This window comes from Hordeum vulgare, chromosome 7H, assembly GCF_904849725.1.
Source record: "Hordeum vulgare subsp. vulgare chromosome 7H, MorexV3_pseudomolecules_assembly, whole genome shotgun sequence".
In the NCBI taxonomy this organism is placed as follows: Eukaryota; Viridiplantae; Streptophyta; class Magnoliopsida; order Poales; family Poaceae; genus Hordeum; species Hordeum vulgare.
Window position 1 is genome coordinate 619,549,752 of NC_058524.1, and position 26,635 is coordinate 619,576,386.

The 26,635-nt window shown below is 43.0% G+C and overlaps 1 protein-coding gene across 2 annotated transcripts; it reads left to right on the plus strand.

Annotated features, from left to right (window-relative positions):
- Positions 1-23,621: 23,621 nt before the first annotated feature.
- LOC123409007 (alpha carbonic anhydrase 7-like) lies at positions 23,622-25,779 on the plus strand. Of its 2 annotated transcripts, none has more exons than XM_045102012.1 (6): positions 23,622-23,793; positions 23,920-24,347; positions 24,540-24,614; positions 25,141-25,194; positions 25,281-25,438; positions 25,530-25,779. In XM_045102012.1, exons 1-5 carry the CDS (start codon positions 23,694-23,696, stop codon positions 25,386-25,388), a joined length of 765 nt encoding a protein of 254 aa, XP_044957947.1. In that variant the 5' UTR covers positions 23,622-23,693; the 3' UTR covers positions 25,389-25,438; positions 25,530-25,779. The 2 variants fall into 2 exon arrangements, with proteins under 2 accessions (XP_044957947.1, XP_044957946.1); XM_045102011.1 differs by having other exon boundaries at positions 23,630-23,793; positions 24,540-24,707.
- Positions 25,780-26,635: the final 856 nt, after the last annotated feature.

The following is a 26,635-nucleotide window of genomic DNA, read 5'->3' on the forward strand; positions in this document are numbered from 1 at the left end:
CATGCGTCAAGGTATGGACCGGAAAGTAAATTTACATGATTTATTGATACCTACCTTTGCTGATTCTGCGAATGTCCCATTCATGACATTTATTCCGTGGGTTGTACTCCCATATCAACATTCCCATTTGTGTAGTTGGTAGAAAAATGTAGATGTTGTAGGAAAACTCGGTATATGTATTCCCATGCATGCGGAGGGTGTGCCGCTGTTTTACTACCAATTTATGCCGATGTCCACTTCATCATATCCCTATTCCTAAAGAGGGCTTAGAGCCTCTCCTCCACATTTTTATCGCCTCCCACTTTCGTCTGAGTTTTTTTTCGTCTGCCCTCTTGCATGTGCGTTTTTGCTTCACCACGCACCTAACTAGAAAATAAACCATACCATGCCGCTCCCATCACGTGTGACCCCACAAGATTGGTTACCATGTAAAAAAAAAATCACAGTATATCAAGCAGTGATGGGACATTTCCTTGCATTGATTAGATTTTTTCTTTCTTATCATCAATCATACACAAGAAAGAAAGTATGGCACGGGGATCAGTGGCACATGTCCTACAAGTCCCAAAATGCCTATAAAATAAAATCACAGTATATCAAGCAGTGATGGAATATTTGCTTGCATTGATTAGATTTTTCCTTTCTTATCATCAATCATACACGACAAAAAAAGTACGGCACGGGGATCAATGGCACATGTCCTACAAGTCCCAAAATGCCTATTAAAATAAAATCACAGGATATCAAGCAGTGATGGCATATTTCCTTGCATTGATTAGATTTTTCCTTTCTTATCATCAATCATACACAACAAAAAAAGTACGGCAAGGGATCAATGACACATGTCCTACAAGTCCCGAAATGCCTATAAAAATAAAATCACAGTATATGAAGCAAAGGAATTCTTGACCATCTGGTTCCATAAAACAGACGACAATGAATAGACTGATGATAAAGAAGCTGATTCCAATAGTGCAACTAGGTTTTTTGCCCACAAGTAATGAAAAGCAAATAATTTATGCTTCCTGCGCTATAGACATGAAACGCCGCATGTATTGTCCCGATAATAGCTAACTAAATGACAATGTATTGCAACCTGGAAAAAACCAATTGTGTCAAACATCAATATATCATTCTGCGTTGGCAGTATTATTTTAAACAACATAGTCAACCTTTTACTAAAAAGGAAAATCAATCTTTTTTGTTTGTCCTCCATCCACTATAACACATGCGTGTTTAAATGAATTAACAATTTAAATTATCTAATATGTAATATCATTGTTGCGCTTCAAGACGACCATATATTTTAGATTGGTCATCTATTGAGTCGGAAGTAAAAACAATTAAGAAAGGATCACAAAACTGGCTCCTCGTAGTCAAATTGTTTTTCCAACAAACACATTGCCATAATTCCTGTAGTGTTGCTTTGCCATGAACCTGTGCCGATGATTTCTTCTCTATTTAATATCGAGGGTATTGACTTTTTATTTACTGGAACAACATATACATCCTGCCACCTTAAAGCAAATAGATCCATTGAAATTAGTTTCAGTATATTCAGAACATAGCCAGTGTTCATTGTGAAATTATGCGCAAAATATTATCATCTGTCCATGTATTCTATATTCTTCATACAAAGATTATATTGACATTTCATTGTACTGCATTTACACGTATGCCAACAATTGCATCTTGTGTGTATGAACAACAATTAGAGAATGATGCCACTGCTTGATCCTACGGCTGCTGGCGGAGTCCTTTGTGCCATCTCTTTTTATTTCTCATATACCAAGCAAATGCCATCATGTATGCTACTCCAGCAAGCGAATTGACCATGGAGAAAAAAAACGAAGGTCGTGTTCCACGGTGTCCAATTCGACCGACAAGTGCGGTTGACTTTAAATGTTATAAAGATACAATTTTAAGATTATTAGAAGACTAATGTGGGTGTGTGCATCGATATATCTCTAGACCTAGGGACAATTCTAAAATTTTATGGTTTATTAAAAATACATATCAAAATTCTCAATAAATTTTGCATTTTTGATAAGTCCCAAATTATTTAAAGTAGAAAGAAGAAAATGGAAAAGGGAAAGAAAAGTACAAACATAAATAAAAACAAGTAGTCTGGACATGGACCAGTTCAAACGGTCGTGTCGCGTCTTGTACCAACGTGCAGAGCATAGAGGTCCGTACTGCATGGGCCGGGCGCCGGCCCAGTCTGGGGATTCCCCTATGTGAAACATATCTTATCACTTGTACCATGACGAAGATAATCTCCAACAAGCTGCCGAGCAACAAGGAGACCACCAAAGGCGATAGGCAGCCGTTGCCGTGGCTGGCTAGGCGGCGTACCTCGACAACGACGACCACAAAGTCTTTCACGTACGTATGTGCCCTATACCATCGCTACATCGTGGCATGCACGTATGCATACCAATGCTAATTCGATTTTGGTGTTTTCATGTGAGTTTGCCCTTCCATCAATCTATCAATGATCCTTACTAACAAAAATGCCCGTGCGTTGCAACGGAGAGTAAATATTTTATTTTATTTAAACTATTATTTTAATTTTGATTCAATTTTGATTTTGATTCGTTACATTGATAACGTGCACTTACAATTATACTAACGAGGCCGATCTATAAATTAATTTTATTTTAAAAAGCCTATATGTATCACTTTCACATACATCGAATGGAACACAAATTAAGATTGTAGTTATAGGTTCAATGTTAACGTTCATGACTATCACACAAATAGTTCGAACATTTTTAAAATAAACCATCATGTACTTATAATGATCATGAATTTATAAGTGTCTGTACATCACAAAATTGCTTATATATTCACTACAAAAAGATAGTATAGTCAGATGAGGTTGTCAGAATCGTAATTCTGAATCGGATAGGAGCTCCGTTGGTAGGATCGTGAATCGTAGAATCGATCATAACTATCAGGATTGTAGAATCTAAGACTCTATGAGCAAAATCGTAGAATCGAAGGGGCTAGTTTGGATCATAAAGTTTGTAATATTCTAAGACTTGAATCGCGATTCTGACAACTTTGCCGACGATAAGTATGCATAGATTTCACAAAAATAAGGTATATATGTACAGTTCTAGATCGCGCAATATGTATAAAGATAGAATCTCATGCAAATATAGCATTGTCAAGGACTATATTTTTTTCCTTTGCTCGTTCCTTGCCAACCAACGCCGGTACAAAATAAAGACATACCGTGTATCATCTATTAATTTGCATCTGAAATTGCATTTTAAAAATAATGAACATGTAAAATAACACCATATTCAAATTCTACACATTTTTCTAACCAAATTTCATTATAACATGTTAAAATTGGAGATACGATTTAACACATATGTTTATTTGAAAATACATATTAATTCTTAATAGGTGCGGGGTGATTACCACATATACTAAGGGATTTTATGTAAAACTAGAAAAAACGGTTCAGTCCCTTAAAAGAGGGACCGGACCGTGGGTTAGTTCGGATTAAATATAGGAAGCTTTGTTTAAAACGTAAAAAGATGGTTTGACCTAACTTACAGAAAGACTGCTTGTTAATTATTTGAAAAGACAGAGACATTTTGCAAAAACACCAGCAACGTATGGTCAGAAACAGTATTTACTTAATTATTGGGTAGAGATTTGTGTGTCCATCCAGCACGTCGTTGTCAATTTGTTCATGTTCCTTCTCTTCCTAAGGGCAACTCCAACTGACCGACCCAAACGGGCGATGATTTTGTTCCCTTTTTGTCCGTTTGGATCGGTCCAGCGGACACGAATGTTCGCTTCGGTGTTTGGTTCGGTGCATGCGCCCAACACCGGCGAACCCATTTTTGCCGGCGTGTGAAAAAAATACATGAAAATGCTAAACATGCATAATTAAACATTAAAAGCCGGCCACGAAAGCCGACGAGAGTCCACGCGTCCGCATTACATTAATTAAAAATTAAAAAACCTAAAACTATGAGGCAGCCCTAGGCGGCGTCGTCATTGTCGTCGGGGTCGGTGAGGTCGACCAGCGTTGGTGCAGGGCCGGCCCAGGGAAACGCCGTGTTCCAGAGTGCAGCTGCGTGCGCCTCTGTCAGCTGTCCCGTCGATGCGGGTTGTGCTGGTGGTGGTGGAAGCGCAACAGCACGGGCGCACTCCTCCTCCTGCATCTCCCGTCATTCTTCCTTTGCCTCCTTCTCCAGCTCCATCAGCCGAAGGCCTTTGGCGCGCTCCGCCCGTAGGTGCTCCGTCCTCCAATGCTCGAGGTAGGCTTGCTCCTGCTATGTGTCGCGTCCAGCCAGATGGGTGGCGCACTGACAAACTCGCTGATGACGATGTTCCACTGGTAGACCTCCCGAGGCTCCGTGGGCGCGGGCTTCGTCGGACGTGGCACGACGCAGTCGCCGGCGGGCGACAGCGTGATGGCCTCTGCGAGCTGCTGCTGGTACGCTGCCTCCTCGTCGGCCCTGCGCCCCTCTTCCTCCTCGTTGTCATGGAGAACAGCTGCCAGCGCCGCCTGGTAGGAGGCCTCAACCTCCTGGTCCTCGTCGCTGACGACAGGAGTGGTCGGCGGAGGGCCTCCTGGCTGCATGTCGCGCATGCCACGATGACGCTCCTCCTTGTGCTCCACCGCTAACTACAGCTCCCAGTTAGGGGAGTCGACCGCGTATGCAGGGTTTTGCCGCTACTCCAGCGTCAACAGACGCTGACGGCGGCTCACCTCCTCCGCGTGCACCCGCGCCGACCATGGCACGGCCGGCACCGGGATCCTCTCCGGATCCATATGCTAGTGGTTTGGCAGGGTGACATTGGGGTAAGGCGGCTGCACGCAGTGCTCCCACTACCTACGTTACATGGTACGGGGATACGGATAGGGCGATATGGGAAAACGGCATTTTCTAAAAATAGGCTTACGGGGATACGGCGAGTATATGTATGAATGCGTAAAATAGTTCACTAGTTCACAAACAGCACATAAAAATTGTTCAATAGTGCAATTAAATAAAAAGAACGTGGAATGAAAATAGAAACATGAAGTAATTGAACTGTTGAAGGCGAGGCGTCAAGCTTCTTCGTCTCCCACCATCTGTTACTTAAATTCTGGCTCATCAAGTGTGAGTTCTGCGCCTTCAAGAATGCCAGCACTATCAAAGCTATCAAGACCATCTCCACCAACATCCCACATGCGACTTGGCCCACTTTCATAATCTTTGGACTTTCTTGAAAGGAGACGCAAGTTGCTGTGCACAAACACCAAATCCTCAGCTCGTTTAGGAGTCATCCTATTTCTCTTCAAGCTATGGATATTAGCATATGTCCTCCAGTTCCTCTCACAGCAAGAGGATGATGATGGCTGCCTGAGTAGCATCAGGGCTAAATCTTTCAACTCGGGGGGCATGAACTCCATAAGTACCCCACCACTGCTTTGGATCGAAGTGAGCCCTATGCTCTATTGCTTTAGGATCTTCAAATGCATTCATACTAAGAGAGAAATCAACAAAATGTTGCTTCACTTTCCTCATGTCATCTGTATTTGTATAGTACTTCTTAAAGAATTTGTTCCTGTTTTCAGTGATTTCAGCATCGTTATGAGGGCTTACACGACCAGGGACTTCCTCAATCCATCTTGGTGTGTAGTACTTTGGGTTCACAGAGTGTGCCATATAATGGAGAGAAGTGTAACTCTTGGTCCAGCGATATATCAAAATATCATGAACAGCATCATGAAATGGTGATTCTTCCCAATGCTCCTTTCTTTCCCCCCGATAGATAGCAACTTTCACCTTCTCTATCATGGTGTCCCACATCTCATAGATCAGATGGAGAGTAGACTTATCTGTGTCGGCTACCCCTATCATTGAGTAAATGGGCTCAGTGAAGGCAATAATATACTTGATTTTATCCCACCACACCTCATTAAGAATCATTTGCTTCACATGTGTTGCTTTATCTAAATCATCCTCTTTGTAATTATTCCACTCATTAGAAAGACCCATTTTCTCAAGTGATGGCTTGACTAACATTAACCTCTTCAGCATGATGTGGACACTTGCAAATCTTGTCTCTGCAATTGCCAAAAAATTGAGTTTGCTGAAATGGTTGAACATGGACAACCTCATACCATGATTCATGATATAGTGCTTGACATAGAAGGCATCATCACCAGCTTGTTTTATCCATATAAGTTCAGCATTGCCACCCTCCTTCTCATCACATATGTCCTTCATTACAAGGTTGAGAGTGTGCACAACACATGGAGTCCACAAAATGTTCTTGTAGTGCCCTTCAATTCTCAAACCAGCATATTTGCAATTTGCTGCATTGTCAGTGACAACTTGCACCACATTCTTTGATCCAACCTCTTCAATTACTTCCTTCAACCTATCGAATATATATTCCTTGCTTTTCACTTGTATCAAATAAATGCTAAAAAAATCAGCAACAACAACAACAATGAGACTTGCACAAGCGCAAACAACCAAAATAGAATGTAAAACAACCTCTCCTTCAGTATTGAATGCTTTTAGAAACATTGGACCACCCTCTGTCATAGCTATGAAATTTAAAATAGGCCTCCTTTGAGGATCAGACCACCCATCAGTTGCTATACTCACTCCTTTGAAGGGTCAAGTCGACTTAATAGACTCAAACATCTTGTCAACATGTAACCTCTCCTTTTATAGAAGTGTGGTCCTCAATGCATCATATGATGGAGGCACATACCCACCCAATTTTGTGTTTGCTACATAACTGTAGGAGGCACGATATGCTGGGTTTCTTGCCAAATTGAAGGGAAGAGCTGCAAAATAAAAGTGCCCAACAATAATACAAAATTAACATCCTTGAAAAGTGCACAACAATATTTTAGTAGGACAGTACAACACATTTTATTGACAAAAACAGTACAGCACAATTATAAGATTAATATGCAAACCTCCTGTATAGAACATTCTTGCAATATGAGAATCAACAATGTGTCTCTCTTCAGCAGTAAAACTGTCAACAATGTTGGTTTGCTTTCCTTTTCTTTTCTTTGTCGGAGGCAAACTCGTATTTTCATAAGGAGGAAGTTTGATTAATTGATTCTTTGGAGCGGCATTGGCTGCAGCTTGAGTAGCTTCACGGTCTTCCTTGCGAAGTTGCTCGAGTACAGGAGGAGCAATCTTGTTGCATGTCTTCACACCACAAGACGAAATCTTCAAAAGATGTGCTCTCACTCTTGAATAACTCTCTGGGAAATCTCCATCACAATAGTGGCACTTAAATCTTGAATTTCCTCCACGACCAGACTCATTACTAACATTATATCTTGTATCATGAATCCATAGGGGATATTTAGGATTGCTATATTGGTTCTCCTCGGAATCATCAGCGTCTTACTACCACTACCAAACCCAGTCCCAGAACTAGCAACAGACGATTGATTGTTCAATCTAGACGCCATTCCCTAACATTGAAAAAATAGATAAATAGATGCAATTCGGTCTCCCCTAAATCCTAATCCATAGCCTGCTTAAAAACTATGAACTTGAAGCTTACTTGCGTACCGATTCAGGATGGGGAAGACTTGTCGACTTGGAGTTGGAGAACGGAGGCAGTCGGCGAGCTGTGAGGTGCCGGCGGCGGCGGCGACGGCGATGGCGGAAGGGAGTCGCGGCTCAAGCCCTCATGAAGTCACGATCTGGCAACTGCTTTTGACGGCACCTGTGAGCAGGCCTTTTGATGGGCTAGAGATCGAATGGTAATAGGCCTCAAGTATTCCTAATGTATCCCCCGTGTCCCAGCCGTATCTCTATTTTTTCTTTTTATTTTAATTTGCAAAAAAGTGATACGTAGGGGTACGTGTATCCCTCGCGTATCCGGGCGTATCCACCACGTCCTCGTGCAGTATCCTGCACCGATACGGTACATAAGTGTCGTATACCTGCAACGTAGCCCAGTGCCACCGCGCTTGGTGCACCGGGACGCAGACGCCGGCAGGGAGATGGCGCGGGGGTAGAGCGGGGTCTTGCCCTTGTGCTGGAGGAAGCCGGCCATGGTGCTAGGGTTTGGTCGGCGAGGAGGTGGCGAGATGGGGACAGGTGGGTTCTAGAAGTAGATGGTGCGGAATCCATCGCACACACGGATTAAAAAAGACCAACCGCGGTCGTTGATGTGTGGGCCCGAGGAGGACGGCCGTCATAAAAAATGTTGACCGTGGTGGTTGGGGACGGACACCGAGAAGGCGCGCGCGTCCGCTTTACGTCCGCACGGACGCATTTCAATTCCAAATTTGGGCTGGAAATGAATCGTCGCGGTTACGAAGCGGGCGTATGTTGAAAATGGGTCGGTGTGTTGGGTCATCCATTTTGTTTGCGCTGACCTAAACGGACGACGACGAATGAAATGGGTCGCCCCATTAGGTCGCCCCAGAAATGGGTGTGTTTGTGGATGGACCTGGACATTGGTACGCCGTGATCTTCACCACCATCACCTTCCTCTAATCCACGGTTATGATCCACCTGTGGCTTATATAACACCGGGACAACAAGAAGAGAGGGAAGCCCGAATCATGTGAATTGAAAACTACTATTAGCACACCCGTAGGGCTAGAGGTATTTGCCGATCGACGCATATAGCACCTAATAAATAATTATATTTTGTTTCTGTAATCAACCGTTTCTGATTCTTTTTTGTGTATTAATTGTTTCTTGCAGGCTAATCGTTTCCAGCTGAAGCGCCTGCTGAAACGTTCCGCCGTACGCGCAAGACATGTTGGATCCAAAAACCGTCACGTGGATACCTTCTTAGTTTTTTTCAGCTGCCCATCGATTCCTACAAGTGAATTCCTTTCTACAACCGTTTATCGGGTCGACTCCATTTTAAGCGTTCTACTTGGACGACAGGAGTGGCGGCTCCGACGACTGGAGGGCGTTGCCAGCGGTCGTGCCTTGCCGTTGCGAGTTGCGGTGATGATGGCAGCTTTGTTAGAACACGACCACGACGACATGCAATGGCCACTGCCCGGCGAGCTACAATGGCGACGCCTATGGATGCGGGATGCTGATACTACTGATGCCTGAAGCTGCAACCTCGTCATGGGAAGCTACAACTGGTGTCAACATTTGCTACTATCGGTGTCTGGTTTTGTTACATTGCACAAGACGACGTCTGGATTTTTTTGCTACAATTGTTGTCATGCCGTGCTACAACCAGTGCATAAAATTGCTACAACCTACTAAGCCACAGCTGAAAAGAACCAACATTTTTTCTGCATTGTCGGAGTGTGTTTCTGCGGCGATGGCGATGGAGCACATGATTTGTTGCAACGATCAAACCCACAGCTGGAACCAGCATATGGTTTTGCTGCAATCGGCTGTGGTGATATTTTTCAGTCGGCAATGGTGAAGCCATGTTTTTTTGCTGCAACCGAGAACCACGGAAGCTTCCATTAGCGAGTTTTTTGCTACAACCGACAAAACTACAGCTGGAACGAGCGGCAACGGTGAGGGGCGACGAGCGGCGGCAAGCGGCGAAGGCGAGCGGAGGTGAGCCGTCGGTGCTTCGAGTGTGGACACGGACGGATCTGGCGGTCAAGCCGGTGAGCGTCTTGCCGCCTCACAGGGACTCGGCCATGAACGGCAGCGGAGCTCATTCCAGAGCTTGAGCACAAATCCATGACATCAAGTAGTTGATCTCAGATGGATGACAGTGTTGAAGCAAACCCTAGGCCCCATGATAGATGGGGAAGACCCTCCTCGAGCTCTTCCTGTCGCCGGCAATCAAAACCCGACGGATCCGGCCCCTGCCGCCGTGGATCGGGACGGGCCAACGCGGGGGCAGGAGGTCTCTATTTTTTTCGTCCGTGGTTGTGTGGGATGAGGTTGCAACATAGATAGTACAGATTTGCTGAAACGGTTTACTTCAGTGCTTTTAGTGGGATCGCGCGCAGATCTAATGGACGTGGCTCCCTGCATCGGATGGCCTAGACATGACCGGCCGAACTATTGCGCCGGTCCGCTCGCGCATATCACTGCCCTTTTTGCACTTGTTGTTGGTCGCAACTGGGATAATGTTAATCTCATTTGGGGTGGAAATACTCGTATTTCACCCTACTGGCCTTCGTTGCTTTCACGGTCTCTTTATCGACAGCGGTCATGCTTATTTTTCAGAAATGTGAAGAAATTGAAAGGAAGTTCTTAGAAAAATTTGACAGTCTCAGATCTAGTCTCCAAAGCCTTGGCATCTAAAATGCAGCTGCCTAGTTTATTTTATTTTAATGAATGAACTCTAGACCCTATAGAAGAAAGATGATCGCGTCGTGTTAGTTTTGAGGATTTTGCCTTGCATGTGCATGAATGGCTGTAATCTCCAGCGGTTTTTGTAAAGGAAATTGGTGGAGATACATGAACCACAGATTGAATCTCGTTTCATGATAGTGTCGATTAATCTTGTGAACCAGTGCAACGTACCTATACTAGTTTCTATAAGGACTAGCTAAATACCCGTGCGTTGTAACGGGGATAAACATCAAATGTGTTAAATATATATCTTTTAAGATCCGCAATAATGCCACTTACAAAATTTAAAATAATTCTTTTAAGTGGTTTTCATGATAGCTAATTCATATTTGGGTTACCATGGCACATTATATTCCTGCAATGTAGCCAAAATTAAAAGGAAAGGCAACTAAAAGGGCGCAAGGAGAGGAATATATTGTGCTCAAATTCTCATCGCCGCAAACATTGCAAACATTGATATATAAGTGGACATCTCTCTTCCAGGAGAGATGGCCTGGGAGGGGAGGGGAAGCGCCAACTACTTGCAGCCGTACTTGCAAAATCTTATTTCATCTAGGCCACCACCAAAATTTTCCGCTAAATATATTAATCACATGCAATGCAACTATTCTGCAAATGTACGACTCTCCAGTGTACTAAAATTATCACCTTAAGCACATCGTGCTAATGCACTCTCCCAAATGTAATAAGTAACTAAAAATGAATCCACAAAATGAGAAGTACTTTTATGTTCTCCTAAATAAGAGACACAAACTAAATCCTGAACATCTCCAAATAAAAATATGTGCAGCCCAGTCACTAAATTATCAACTCAAAGTTTTAATAAACATCAAGTTTGTGTTAACAGCAAAGAGTACACAAGCTTATAATCGCACCTCCAAAGCAAGTTCATCCACTCAATCTAGCTGCAAATCTTGAATCGCTTATAAACACATTAGATGGCATCAACTTAACAAAGAAACGACGGCAAATCATCAACATCCTAAAATTAGTTCAGAGTACTAATTGGTGCCTTGCTGCTTCAGTTCAAAAGAAATCAAAAATTCAGTTCATTCTACAAAGTTTAAGGGATGTCAAAACTCTGATTCTGTCCTGCACCCACTGCGATGCATCCGATCTGTATAACAATAAGAATATCCTGTGAGTTACTGAAATTTTTGTATGTTTGGAAATACATGGTTTTGTTCATCGTACTAATTCTATATTTTCAAAGTGGAAACACTAAAAATATTTATAAAGTGAAGATCACAAACATGATCAGCCTATGTGTCTTCCAAACAGAATAATTAACTTACATACACTCCTACACCTCCGTCAATTGTGACTATCAAAATAATCAAGCCCCTTAACTATCACAATTTTCTTCAATTACCAGAATCTTATACTATCAAATACATTCTTACAAAATGCTTTAGTATAATACCGTCGATGAATCCACCAGTAGAAGTCACTTAATTATCTTCTCACCCGTCCGCTTCATTACTTTGAACAAAATAGACCTCGATTATGTTTACTGCCCGTCATACATGTACCGGAAAAAGTCCTATGCAATTAATTTTATGTCTATATATATATATATATATATATATATATATATATATATATATATATATATATTTATTTATAGAAACTCTATTCATCACCCAGGGTGTAGAATAGTTTATTCTTCACCCGAGATAATCTTACGATCAATTTTTTTTTAAAATACATTTAGGGGAGGGGTGATCAAGTATCCCCAGTAACTTTCGTGTGAATAGCGTGGTAACTCACACACCGAGACCCGATAACTCATGCACCCTGGTCCTGGTACTTTTCACGAGGGAGGGGTGATGAAATATACCCCGGTAACTTTTATATAAATAGCACGGCAACTCATACATCGTAGACATGATAACTAATGTATCCAAGTCTTGGTAAATTTGGTGACCGGTGGGGGATGGGTGGTTGATCAAATATACCATTGATAACTTTGTGTGAATAAAATGATAACTCACACATCGCAGACCTGATATCTTATGTGCCCTAGTCCTAGAAACTTTGGCGACGGTGGTGATGGGTGGGGAAGGGTTGTTGATGAAATATACCTCCGGTAACTTTTTTGTCAATAGAACGATAACTCACACATCATAGACCTGATAACTTAGGTATAAACAATGCGGTAACTTTAGACCCAAATAAAAAGTTATTGAAACATACCCCGGTTACTTCTGTGCAAATAACACGGCAACGTTTGCATCCGGAGCTGATAACTTAGGTATAAATACCACGGTAAATTTGACCCAAGGGAAAGAAGTCGTTGAAAACACATCTCCGGTCACTTCTGCATAAAATAACACGTTAATATACATACATAATAACTGATAACGTTACGGTTACGTTTGATAAAAAAAGTGATCAAAACATGTCAATATGAGATCTAGTTTCGCAGTTCTCATCGCGATGGATTTTTTATGTGAAAACATTAAAAAAGGACAGTTTAAGCTATAAAACATTTTACATTTTTGAAATAGCGAGAATTTACAATGACATCAGGTTTCCTGTGCTCTACTGCATTTGCATGTGAAGAGAATGTTGGAGTAGCCATTTTTATGCCCTGGTAATTTTCATGTAAACAGGATGGTAACTGGCGTACCAGGTAGGCGATAACTTATTTAGCCTAGTCTGATAACTTTTGACCCCAAAAAAAGTCGTCGAAACATACTGACATGATATTTAGTTTCGAAGGACTCGTTGCAATGAATCTTTTATGTTAAGATAGTTTTTCAATATGACAGATGGTTTGAGCTACAAAACATTTTAAAATTTTCAATTTTAAAAGTCCACGTTGACATCACTATTTTTTATTTTTTATGCGAACATATAATTAGTTGTTAGTTAAACTAACTATTAGTTATCACCACTTACGTTTTGTATGTTGTATGTAGTATCTATCAAATCGGAGAGTATGTATGTGTAGTATGTAATATATATAATCATGTTTAGGTAGTATATATACTATTTTTTGTAGTACTTCCTCCGTCCGGAAATACTTGTCTTAGAAATGCATGTATCTAGACTTATTTTAGTTACAGATACATCCATTTTATTCATTTTTAGGACAAGTATTTTCGTACGGAGGGAGTATGTGTCATATTTTGTGTATGCTCTTTCTTACATACAAATATATACGTATTTCACAAATATAATAAAAACTATGGATCAACTTATAATTTTTTCATGTAACTCACTTTGAAAAAATCTTATGTATAGTATATAAACATAATAAAAATGATAAATTTGTATATATACTCATGCGTGGTATATAAAACATGTGGGGTATATATTTGGGGTATATAGAAAAATGATAATCCCACCGGTACATGGGCTCCCTCACCACGGCGGGGTGCGACGAGGGGATCATCTGGACCATCATCAAGAGGGTATCCGTGTTGTTAATAACTTTTACCGATCATTAGATCCCAAATTCTAAACTTAAGGGAAATTAGCTAACGGACATATGGTCGCTAATGCCCTTCATATTGTCCAACAATAGTGATCAAAATTTTAAAAGTAGGTTCATGCTTTTCGAGGTTGCCACCGTGTCGAGTCACCAACTGAAGCTTCTCAGGGAGGCCGTCCATGATGTAATTAAGCTGGTCTATTAATTGCTTTCTCCAATCTTTTTCAAGAAAGCAAAGAGCATATATTTGTATGTCTGTACTGTGTGTAGGGCTTTGAAATGAACGCGCAGCCACTTCAGAAGGTGAATGGAAGAGATATCAACTTTTTCTGCCCTGATGATCACCATGATCGCCATTACGCTGCTGCTGATCAGTAAATAGCTTTAAGCTTCAGCAAGCGTGAGGAATAGACAGCGTGCTAGGGGAGTTCTCACTCAAATTTCGAATTAGAACCAAGGAAGATGGGTTTCAATGGGCTCTGGTTGCGGTTTATGGAGCCGCACAAACAGAGCAAAAGCCAGCTTTTCTGGTTGATTTGGTTCAAATTTGCGATGAAACTTTACCACTAGTGGTAGGTGATGATTTTAACATCATCAGGAGAGCTGATGAGAAGAACAATGATAACTTTGATGGCAGATGGCCTTTTATGTTCAACACAATTATAGAGAGTCTCAACCTGCGGGAGATTGATCTCTGTGGTAGGAAATATACTTGGGCCAACTCTCTACCTAATCAAACTTTTGAAAAATTGGATAGGGTACTTACGAGTGTTGACTGGGAGCAGAAATTCCCGCTAGTCACAATATGTGCACTTCAAAGAGCTATATTTGACCACAGCCCTCTCCTGCTAGATTCTAGCGAAGCTACTCACAAAGGGAAGAATGATGCTTTCTCTTTTGAATCAAGCTGGTTCACACGTGAGGGGTTTGTGGACATGATTTCTAGGGAATGGAACAAGTATGCGGGTGGGAACTCTAGTGTTGATGTCTGGCAAAATAAAATAAGACATCTTAGACAATTCTTGAGAGGTTGGGCTAAGAATATATCTGGAGTCTATCGAGATGAGCAAGAGAGACTGCTCAAACTTATAGATAATCTAGATCGTCAGGCAGAAACTCGCATGCTGGATGATCAAGAGAGGGCGTTAAAGTACGAGGCTGAACAAAGAGTTCGAATCCTTCTTCGAGAAGAGGAAATGAAATGGGTTGTCAGAGAAAAAGTTAGGGCAATTGTCCGGGGGGATGACAACACTAAGTTTTTCCATTTGATTGCAAATGGCAAGCATCGGAAAAAGAGGATTATACAACTTGAGCAAGACGAGGGTACAATAGTAGGTCATGAGAATCTAAAGTTGTACATCTCAAACTATTATAAAAGGTTGTTTGGTGCTCCGTCACATAGTTATGTGTCCATGGACGAGCATCAGACCGCGGATATTCCTCAGATTGGACAAGCCGATAATGAGTGTCTATCCGCTCCTTTTCTAGAGAAAGAGGTGCTACAGGCGATTCAGGATATGAAAAATGGGAAAGCGCCGGGACCGGATGGGTTCCCGGCTGAGTTCTATAAGAGATGTTGGCATATTATTAAGAAAGATCTCATGGCAATGTTTCACGATTTGTTCTCCGGGCACTTACAACTCTTTCATCTCAATTTTGGTACGATAACGTTGCTACCAAAAAAGAGGGTGCTTCGCGTATTGAACAATTTCGTCCCATATGTCTGCTTAATGTTAGCTTCAAAATTTTCACAAAGGTGGGAATAAATAGGTTAACTTAGATGGCACATTCTGTGGTGCAATCTTCGCAGACGGCATTCATGCCTGGTCGGAATATTCTTGAAGGGGTGGTTGTTCTCCATGAAACCCTTCACGAATTACATTCTAAGGAGCTTAACGGAGTTTTATTTAAGGTAGACTTCGAAAAGGCATACGACAAAGTCAAATGGTCTTTCTTGCAACAAACTCTGCGTATGAAGGGGTTTTGCGAGACTTGGCGAAAACATATCGATCGTTTTATACAAAAGGGTAGTGTTGGTATTAAAGTGAATGATGATGTAGGTCATTTCTTTCAGACACTAAAGGGTCTTAGGCAGGGAGACCCTATGTCACCTATTTTATTTAACATCGTAGCAGATATGTTAGCGCTAATGATCAGGAGGGCTAATGAAAAAGGGTTAGTAGGGGGACTAGTGCCACATCTAGTAGAAGGGGGTGTCTCCATCCTACAGTATGCGGATGACACAGTCCTTTTCATGGAACACGATCTCAAAAAAGCCAGAAATATGAAGTTAATATTATGCTTATTCGAACAACTATCTGAGCTGAAAATTAACTTCTTTAAAAGTGAACTCTTTTGCTTTGGGGAAGCGAAAGAAGAACAACTCACTTATAACCATCTCTTTGGTTGCGAGGGTGGTACGTTACCGTTTACGTACTTAGGAATCCCTATTCATCACCTAAAATTATCTATTAAAGAATGGAAGTGCATCGAGGATCGGTTTGAAAAAAAACTGAGCTGCTGGAAGGGCAAGCTATTATCTTACGGAGGATGATTGGTTTTAGTTAATTCAGTATTGACAAGTATGCCAATGTTCCTTCTATCCTTTTTTGAAGTACCAGTAGGGGTGCGAAAAAGGCTGGATTTTTACCGATCAAGATTTTTCTGGCAAAGTGATGAGGTCAAGACCAAATATAGGTTGGCTAGATGGGATACTATTTGTAGGCCCAAAGATCAGGGAGGGTTGGGGATTGAAAACTTAGAGGTCAAGAACAGGTGTCTGCTCAGCAAGTGGCTATTCAGACTATCTGTGGAATCAGAAGGTATGCGGATACAAATTCTGAAGAACAAGTATCGACAGCAAAAAACCTTAGCTCAGGTCACTATGAGACCTGGAGATTCACCTTTTTGGAAGGGTCTCATGAAGACAAAAACAGCTTTTTTTAACAGGACTAAATTCCTCATCGGCAATGGTGAATCTACTAGATTCTGGGAGGATATCTGGCTAGGTGACGAGCCTCTGGCCCTTCAATATCCGCAGTTGTATAACATTGCCCAGCGCAGGCAGACGACTGTTGCGGCAGTGCTACGTGAGACGCCTCTCAACATTCGATCAGTTTCGCAGATCCTTGGTAGGTAATAGATGAGCCAGATGGCTACATCTAGTCAGAAGACTGATGGATGTTAGTCTTTCTGATGATCCGGATAAGATTGTTTGGAAACTGATCTCCAATGGTACGTTCTCCGTGAAATCAATGTATGACCATGTTATTGATAGTACAATTATTCCAAAATCTTCACATATTTGGAACGTTAAGGTTCCACTTAAGTTAAAAATCTTTTTGTGGTTTGTCCACAAAGGAGTTGTTTTAACTAAGGATAACTTGGCCAAGCGAAATTGAAAAGGAAATCGGAGATGTAGCTTATGTCAGGCGTATGAAACTATCAAGCACCTCTTTCTGGACTGCCCCATGGCTAAAATATTATGGCGCTCAATCCATATTGCTTTTAACATTACCCCGCCTACTAGCATTAACATGTTATTTGGGACATGGCTTGACGGGGTTAATATATCGTTCGCTAAGCTAATCCGAGTTGGAACTTCTGCACTTTTATGGGCTATATGGAACTGCAGAAATGACCTAGTTTTTAACAGACAACAATCTATTCACTTTTTGCAGGTCATCTTCAGGGCTACCGCCTTGATCCGCATGTGGTCCTTACTCACTCCTGTGGAAATCAGGGAGCCTTTGATTACTGGGTGTGTCCGATGAGAGATGGTAGCTCAGGCTATCTTCAACCGATATGGATGACGACATGCTGATAGAATAGGGAATTAGTCAACTACTTCTACCCATCTATTTGGCTTAGGCGTTGACCGCCTTGTAATTTATTCTTCCTTTTACTTTCGACTTTGTACCAACTTCGGATCTTCTCAGTTATTAAATAAATGGTTGTATGCATCACTCAATGCAAAGGCCGGGGCGAGGCCTCCTTTTTGAAAAAAAAATACCTTAATTTGATTAGCTTAGTGTTCTCAGTAAATAGTTGTTTCTAATCGAAACTATGTATTATCCCATCCGCTCAGTTGTTGGAAAGCACGAAAAAGAACGGTCGATCAATTCCATACAGAATTGCAACGATCGTGCCTCTTCACCAAGCGGGGATTGTTTGGTCTTACCATGATTGTTAATTCCACAGTCAAGTCGAAGTCACAGACGTGTCGTTTTTATTTATGTTCAATACTTAACTAACATGTGTTCAATCTAGTGTGCTATCTTATTTGAATTTTCTACTTTATTTATATTTCAATAAAAAGCGCCTCGATCAAGGCTGGCTGTGCCATGCTAAGATGTGCTAGCTAATGAATTTATTTCTTCAATCATTGCACATCAGATCCAATCCATCTTATTATGTTGTATCGTTCTCATCTTGAAGTACAGTTATTATTTCAGCTTTTATTTGAATCTATGTATTCTTGTTCTTGAAAAATGTATGCTACAACATCTCAAAAAACAAGGGTGCTAGCACGCTGAGTTGAGTGAGATAGTGCTAGCTGCCGATTTGTGCGGTAGGTAGACAAACGTAGAGCAGGTATCATGATCAGGGTAGATGTATTCAAAATGTTATCTTCCATGGGGCGGCTGTTTTCCTACCTATTTATGCTGAGGCCCTTTTATCAGAATAAGGAGGACACTGAAATTCAAGTCATATTCAACTTCTTCTCTCCGGCTTCATTCAAAAAGCGATCTAGTAAGCACACTATGGCTTCGTAGCCGCTACCAGTTAGACGAATCGATGGCCTGCCGCGACGACATATTTGGTAGGAGTTTCGCAAAAACTCCCCCCCCCCCCCCCCCCCCGTCCCTTCCCTCCTCCTCCTCTTCCTCATACGTGCCTAACAATCAGGCGTTCAAATTACATATTAGGTCGCCTTATGGCATGATGCATTTCACCTCGACCTAGGACTGTCCGCAAGGATGCTATCACCCTTTTGCACCTACTTGGAATGCGTGTTCAATCCGGATGACCTGAGTTTTAGTGGTAGAGGCTCCCAACGCTTCTTCAGTATTCTTATAACAATGCATGTTCTCATTGCATCCGAGTAACCTCTAAGTCGACGATGGTGGCTCCCGCTCTCAGACCTAATCAGTTGGATGGCAAATAGGTCTCGGGGTATGCGAAACAAGTTTGGCACATGTGTAATGTATGATGCGCCATCCAAAGCAAGGCACTTCGCAAACTTGCACACACGAATATGCGGTACAATGACGCGTATATATTTTTTCGAGAAGGAAAAATGGAATTTATATCATGGAGCTGTAGGATGCTTGTCTTCGTCCGGAAATACTTGTCGTTCAAACGGATATATCTTGCACTGAAATATGTTCAGATACATCAATTTGTGTGACAAGTATGTTAGAGTATAATGTCCAGTCCTCTTCCGTAGTTCAGACTTTTAACCGCGCCAACTAGTGCACGTAACTTAACATGGTATCCGAATCTAATGTCTTGAATTCAAGTTCTTTTCACAATTTTCTAGAAAAATCAGCTCTGAGCCTCCCTCTGAGTCCACATATAGGCCTCTTGAGCAATACGTTTAACAGTATTCACGTGTTGATATCATGCGTTACACGGGAGAGGTGATATTTTTTTAACATATAATATATTCACGTACACTCATACATACGCATGCATCCTTGAGAAGAGTTGTTAAAGTGTGTATGTGAATTACCTAAGTCTCTTCGTCAGTTCGTACTGATGGGCAAACCGGTTTGGTGTATAAACTTGCAAGCAAGAGGTATATGGTTCAAACACAGTAAATGCAATAAATAATTATGCATGCCCCACTTTTACTGTGCACCTCATTAACTTCAAGCATAGACCTCAGATGGAGTGTTGGAGTATGATATTCGGTCATTTCCCGAGTTTGGACTTTAGATATAATTAGATTAAGTTGGCTACCGCATGAAGCTCAGCTAAGTATTTCCGGACAAGGGAGTATGAACAGTCTCTTGATGTAAGTAGAAGGCTAGAAGCTAGCTGCAAAATATTTAGAAGTAGCCTGGATTTGTCCTCTCTGAGCGTAAAGAAAGAAATTATGTTGGACGTACTACGAGAGGTCTGGCTCATCAATTAGACCAGCTAGCCGCTTGGGTCTCGTCACTGAGCCGTACATACGTAGCTGCAGGAGAAACGACGACGGAAACGACGACAGAAACCTTGTGCTATAAGTCTAAACGTAGCAGGAGAAACAAAAATGCAACGCCAACGAATGAATGCTACATAGACTTGTGCACCTTCCTTTCTCAACTAATCAAACTCTCCCACAGATTTTCAGGGTGATCCCACGCGGCCCTAATGGGTAATGATAGTCCTCCAAATCAGTCCCTGTGTAACCTTATGTGGATGTAGCATTGCTATGCATCGTGCTTAAGTTAAGCCTACTTAACAAAAAGCGAACCAACCTGTGTGGTTGGATGGTCATAGGAACTGTCGTATCCTCAGTCCATCAGGGTTAAAATCCTGATGCTCGCATTTCTTTCAAGATTTATTTCAGGATTTTTGACGATGCGCATTCAGTGGACGTTCCCGTCGATGACGAGAGCAGTAGGCAGTAGCCTCTTCCCCGATCTCGGCAACCTCTTCCTCAACAACATGGGCGACAACATCAACACCGGCGGTACCTTATGCGATGTTGTCCCTCCTGCTTGAGATCGTTCTAGAATTCTTGTTTCTAGTCCCTGCTATAAACTTTATTTGTTCGTCTACTATACTAGTCTACATTAGTCTGGATTAAATCTCATAGTAATTTGCCCATATTTTCAACACACACTTCGCAAACTAGCGACACGAATGTGCGGTACAACGAAGCTATATTTTTTTCGAGAAGAAAAAATGGAACGCATATCATGGAGTAGTAGGATGCTTGCCTTCACCCGAAAATACTTGTCGTTCAAGTGGATGTATCTTGCATCGAAATATGTCCAGATACATCCATTTGTGTGACAAGTATGTTAGAGTATAATGTCCAGTCCTCTTCCATAGCTCAGACTTTTGACCGTGTCAACTAATGCATATAGCTTAACATGGCATCCGAATCTAAGGTCTTGAATTCAAGTTCTTTCACAATTTTCTAAAAAAAATCGGCTTCTCCAAACCCCGTCTGAGTTTATGTATAGGTTTCTTGAGCCATATCTTTAACAGTATTCACGTGTTGAAGCTCAACGAAGTTTTTCGGGGACCAAGGGAGTATGAACAGTCTCTTGATGTACGAGTAGAAGCTAGCTGCAAAATATTTAGAAGTGTTCTGGATTTGTCCTCTTTGAGAGTAAAGAATGGAATTATATTTGACGTAGGAGAGATCTGGCTCATTAATTGGACCTGCTATCCGCTTGGGTCTCGGTCACTGAGGGGGTGTTTCTTTTCAGGGACTTTTTGATGCAGCGACTAAAAATAGTCCCTTTTAGTCCCGTGGGAAAGAAACGGAAGGAACTTTTAGGGACTAAAATGGGGTAGTTGGGATTAAAGGAAGAAGTCCTTATGGGAGGGACTTTTTGAGACTTTTTTGACACTTTTTCCAACAGTGCCCCTACTTTTAACATGCCATTTAATAACATCTAGTATATTACTAGAGATAACACGATCTTTTTGCATGTCATTTAATAACCTCTAGTCCATGTTTAGTCCTTAGAAAGGAACGGGTAGGGACTATAGACTTTTTAGTTGAGACTAAAAAAAGTCCTAGGACTTTTAAAAAAAACAGGGCCTGAGCCGTACATACGCAGCAGCAGGAGAAACGACGACCAAAACTACATGTAGTACTCCCTTCGTTTCAAAAAATTTGTCTTACATTTTTTTAGATATGGATGCATCTAGATATTAATAGATGACTAGATACATTCATATCTAGACAAATCAAGACAATAATTTTAAAACGGAGGGAGTACTTGATATCACATGCAGCGCCGTATTCTTCAGCCTTCTAGTCTCAACTTTGATTCGTACTTAGGTACGTAGCAGAACAAAAGGAAAATGCATCGTGTTTAAGCAACGCGCCGCGCGCAAAAAACTGGTTTAACGCGCGTCCATCGTCTGGTTTGGCGCGGCGCGCAGCGCTGGCTCCAGCAGCCGCGCTAAAATGCAGCGCGCGCGATTCGTCGGGCATTTTAACATATATGGCATTTTGGACACAAAATGAGTTTGAAACATTCATCAAAATGCAATGAACATGTGAAATTTGACACAAACAAGTTGATGAATAAAAGTTCATGACCACAAGTTCATCCAACCAAGTTCAAAATGCAAACTAAAGTTCAAGACATAAATGAAAGACACATCAATCATCTTCCTCGTCTTCGTCCTCATCTTCCGAAGATGATTCTTCTACCTCCGAAGATGAATCTTCCTCCCTAACCTCACGCACCACATCACGTGAAGCTCCGACGGTGTTGGCAAGATCTTCAACGGCATCCGCATGGGAATGTGTGTGAGGAGGCACATCGAAAGACATTCCACCCATGGCCGGAGGTGCACCCATGCCTCCCATGAGTGAAGCAAAACTCATGCCTCCCATGACGGCCATAGCGTCGAAGGGTGCTCCAAAGCCACCCATGCCTCCCATGGCGGCCGGAGGTGCACCCATGCCTCCCATGGCTCCGAAGCCACCCATGCCTCCCATGGCGCCGAGGCCACCGCCACCCATGCCGCCGAGGCCACCGCCACCCATTGTGCGGATCATGGCTCTTTTTTGGATCAAGACTTCTTCACGGGCAAGGTTGACATATTCCTTTTGTGCATCATTGAACAAAGATGTGTCCAAGAAGAACAAGTGCTTCTCCCATTCCAACAACTTAGCTCGCTCCTCCATGCCCACCTTCCTCTCCTCCAATGCCACTTTCCTCTCCCCGGCGCGACGCCACCCGTCGCAGTGGTCATCCGTCCGCGGCGGCAAGAAGAGGCTGCGCGCGAGGCCGACGCTCGGCGGAGCTTCGGCGGTGGCGACGCCAACGGTCCCCGTGCTAGGGTTTCCGGCGGCGGCGGGGGGGGGGGGGGGGGTCGCGGCTGTACAACGGGGTGAGCGGGGTGTCGGTGTGTGCGTCCATGGGTGGCAGGGCGCGGGCGCCAGCGCGCGCGGTGCGTAGGAGGAGGAGAGGAGAGAGTGCGGCGTGAGCGCTCGAGTGTGCCGCGCGCGGAAGCGGGCGCCTCAAATACACCGCGCGGTATAGTGTATCCGACCGCGCGCCCACCTTGTTATAGCGTGCGCGGTTTTTGCGCGCCCGCTGGAGCCTCCCGCCGCGTCGCGCGCGCGCTAAAACGGCCTAATTTGCGGTGCGGCGCTAGTTTAGCGTGGCTGTTGGAGATGCTCTAAGAGGGTGTTTGGATCACTAGAGACTAGAGACTAGAGACTAGTAGTAGTCACCTTTAGTCAGTAAACCTTCAAACACCCCTGACTAATGGGTGACTAAAACTAGTTTAGTCCCTGGTCACCCCACCTCCAACTTTTACTGACTAAAGTCTCTTCTCTAATTAATTGGCGGGCCCATCCTGTTGCGGGCTCATCCTCCTATGCGGGCACGCCAATGGAAGGGAGATAAATGAGGAGATAAATGGAAGGAAGAGAGAATAATTTAATACTGAGGCATTTAGTGCTGACTAGTAGTAGTCACCTTCCAAACAGGGCCTGACTACAAACTTCTAGTCTGACTACTACTAGTCATATGACTAGAGAGTATCCAAACACCCTCTAAGTCATGCCTACTTAACAAAAACGCCCGTCTCCTTGAATAAATAACCCAGTTAGCTAGCAGTAGGCAGAAAAATGAAGTATTTTTCTATTTGCAAGGTTGAAAAATGGAGTCTTTGAATACCCCACCTAACCAGCCTGCCCGTCTCCTTTGAATAAATAACCCAGCTAGCTAGCAAGTAGGCAGTAGCCACAATACACAAAACTCAATATGCGGTCAGCTCGCCAACTCCACCACGCGGTCTCGGCCTTGCTCCTCCTACTGCTGCTCTCATCCGTCGTCCCGGCGGACAGAGCACAACAAGAAATCGGTGAGCTCGGTGCTCCTACTGCTGCTCTCATCCTACATACAAATTGAAATTAAGTGTAGCAGTACAATTTTATTGAATCCCACCTAGGACCCGTACGTGCATGGCTTGCTAAATTATTGCATGCAGACGATGAGTCGGAGTTCAGCTACATCCGCGGGGCCAAGAACGGGCCGGAGAACTGGGGCACGTTCAAGGAGGAGTGGGCGACGTGCGGCACCGGGCAGATGCAGTCGCCCATCGACCTCTCCGACCGCCGCGCCTCGCCGTCCCCCGACCTCGGCTACCTCAACCACTCCTATGTCCCCGCCGACGCCTCCATCGTCAACCGCGGGCACGACATCGCGGTGATGTTCCACGGCGACGCCGGGAGCCTGTCGATCGACGGCACCGCGTACCACCTCAGGCAGGTCCACTGGCACGCCCCCAGCGAGCACCGGGTAAACGGCCGCCGGTACAGCCTCGAGCTCCACATGGTTCACCTCAGCGCCCAGAACAAGACTGCCGTGATCGGCCTCCTCTACAAGATCGGCAGGCGCGACCATTTCCTGCACAAGGTACGTACGTCTCTCCAAGTATAGTACTTCCTCCGTCTCAAAATTCTTGTCTTAAATTTACTTAGATATGAATGTATCTATAGTCACGTTTTGATACATCCATTTCTAGGTAAACCTAAGACAAGAATTTTAAGACCGAGGAAGTATTTTTTTTTATCGAGTCCCGGATTTGAACCAATTATTTGCATGCAGCTGGAGCCTTACCTGATGAGGATGGCAGACATGAAGGAGAAGGAGGAGAAGGTTGGCTTGGTCGATCCCGGAGAGGCGAGGGGCGATGGCGAAGCCTACTACCGGTACATGGGCTCCCTCACCACACCACCGTGCGACGAGGGGGTCATCTGGACTGTCATCAAGAGGGTACCTATATCGCTATGCTATTAAGAGAATCTCCAACAACCGTCCAAAAAGAGTTCCGCGCGTTAAAAATCTGGTTTTTTTTTATCGTCGGACAGCTCCAACAAAAGTTGCAAAATGCCGTGCACACTAAAAAACTTTGGACACGCACTAAAAGGTGTTATCGCGTGCAGCGAATTTAGGGCATCGGATCACGCGCGCTTCATAATTTACATTGAGTGTTCTTTTGGGCGCGCGTTTTTGGGCGTCTGAAAAAATATTGTTGATCCCCGCATAATAAAAGTGTTACAGTGGTGCGCTAAAAAAATTATTGTGTGGGAAACATTTGCGCATCTGTTGGAGATCCTCTAATGACTTTTACTGACCACATTCTTATCAAATGATTCTCTCTATCAGATGTGATGCAATTTTTAAAATTATGTCCATGGTTTTCCAGGTTGCCACCGTGTCGACTGACCAGCTAAAGCTTCTTACCGACGCTGTCCATGACGTAATTGAGTTGTTCCATCAATTAATTTCTCGAATCTGTTTCAGGAAAGCGAAGCGCATATATTTGTTTGCTTGTACTGTGCGCAGGGCTTTGAGATGAACGCGAGACCCCTTCAGAAGGTGAATGACAGAGATATCAGATTTTTCTGCCCTGATGATGACCACGAACGCTATGACGCTGCTGCTGATCATTAATTAGCTCTATTCTTCAGCCAGCCTGACGGATTGACAGGATGCGTGTTAATGTAAGATAATATCATTACATACATTCATTGCTTACTGTTGTTGGCAAATAACTGTTTCTAATAGAAACAATATATCTTGACATGTCCCCAGTTGTTGGCAACGGCGAAGAAGAGCGGTGATACAGAACATTCCAAACGACCGTGACTCTGCAACAATAGAGGATGTTTGTTGGCCTTGACACGATTCTTATTGTTCCTTAATAAAGTCGAAGTCACAGACGTGTCATTGTTGTTATTTTCAAAACTTTGGATAATAAGAGTCAAATCTACTAGTATGCTATCTTATTTGTGTCTACTTTCTATCTATTGCAATAAAAAGCTAGTCGATCACGGTATTGCCATTTTCTTGACAACATGTGCTAGATCATAGTTTTCCCCCTCCAATCAGTCCACATCAGACCCAATCTACTCTGTCTTTTTATTATGTAGTATCCTTGTCATGTTTAATCAAGTCCAGTGTTTCGTTCTTTCCAGACGTGCTACTACACCCAGTTGGGTGAGATAGTGCCACTATATTCATTGTTGTTGACTTGCTATCATGCAGATGCATGTGCATCGGAGGCATGTTTTTCTTAAATTAAGTCTTGGCTCGTATCATGAATATGGACCATGCATGTGATCGACTAGGTAGTTTCCACCGGGGGAAGTGCAATGGCCGGACGATAATGCCATGAATTATAGCACACCAGTGTATAGCAAATGGACCGTTCATTGAGCATCTCCCATAGGCTACACGAGATGGGATGGAGGTGCATCTCCCGTACGACGACGTCGTGCTCATCTTTCCCGTGCCCTTGTTAATTATTGTCATAGGCTGCAAGACATGCCAGTATGTCAAGGTAGAACCCGGAGATTCAGATGGATATACCAGGGACAGAAAGAGCATGGCAACAAAATTAGATTGACATGATAATCAAATAGGCTAGATGTTTAGTCATCGTAGTCTATTTTTAGTTGGCCAGTTGCGGCATGTAATTTGTATTGCTTTCGTTGGATACTTCTTGATCGTTCTTGATTATGCACTTGGTGCGGACTTTTATTTAATAAAATGGTTGTACGCATCATCATCATGTAGAGGTCGGGGGAAATCCTCCTTTAAAAAAAAATGATACTCCCTCCTTCGTAAATTAATTATCTTGAGGCAATTAATTTGAAACGGAGATATTATATTGATGCCTACCTTTGCCGATTCTGCCG

Excerpts from the sequence above, each read along its gene's own strand:
- LOC123409007 (XM_045102011.1), top strand. The coding sequence starts at position 23,694 with ATGCGGTCAGCTCGCCAACTCCACCACGCGGTCTCGGCCTTGCTCCTC. Across the intron at positions 24,708-25,140 it reads TCTGGACTGTCATCAAGAGG|GTTGCCACCGTGTCGACTGA; the intron begins GTACCTATATCG and ends ATGGTTTTCCAG. Across the intron at positions 25,195-25,280 it reads TTACCGACGCTGTCCATGAC|GGCTTTGAGATGAACGCGAG; the intron begins GTAATTGAGTTG and ends TACTGTGCGCAG.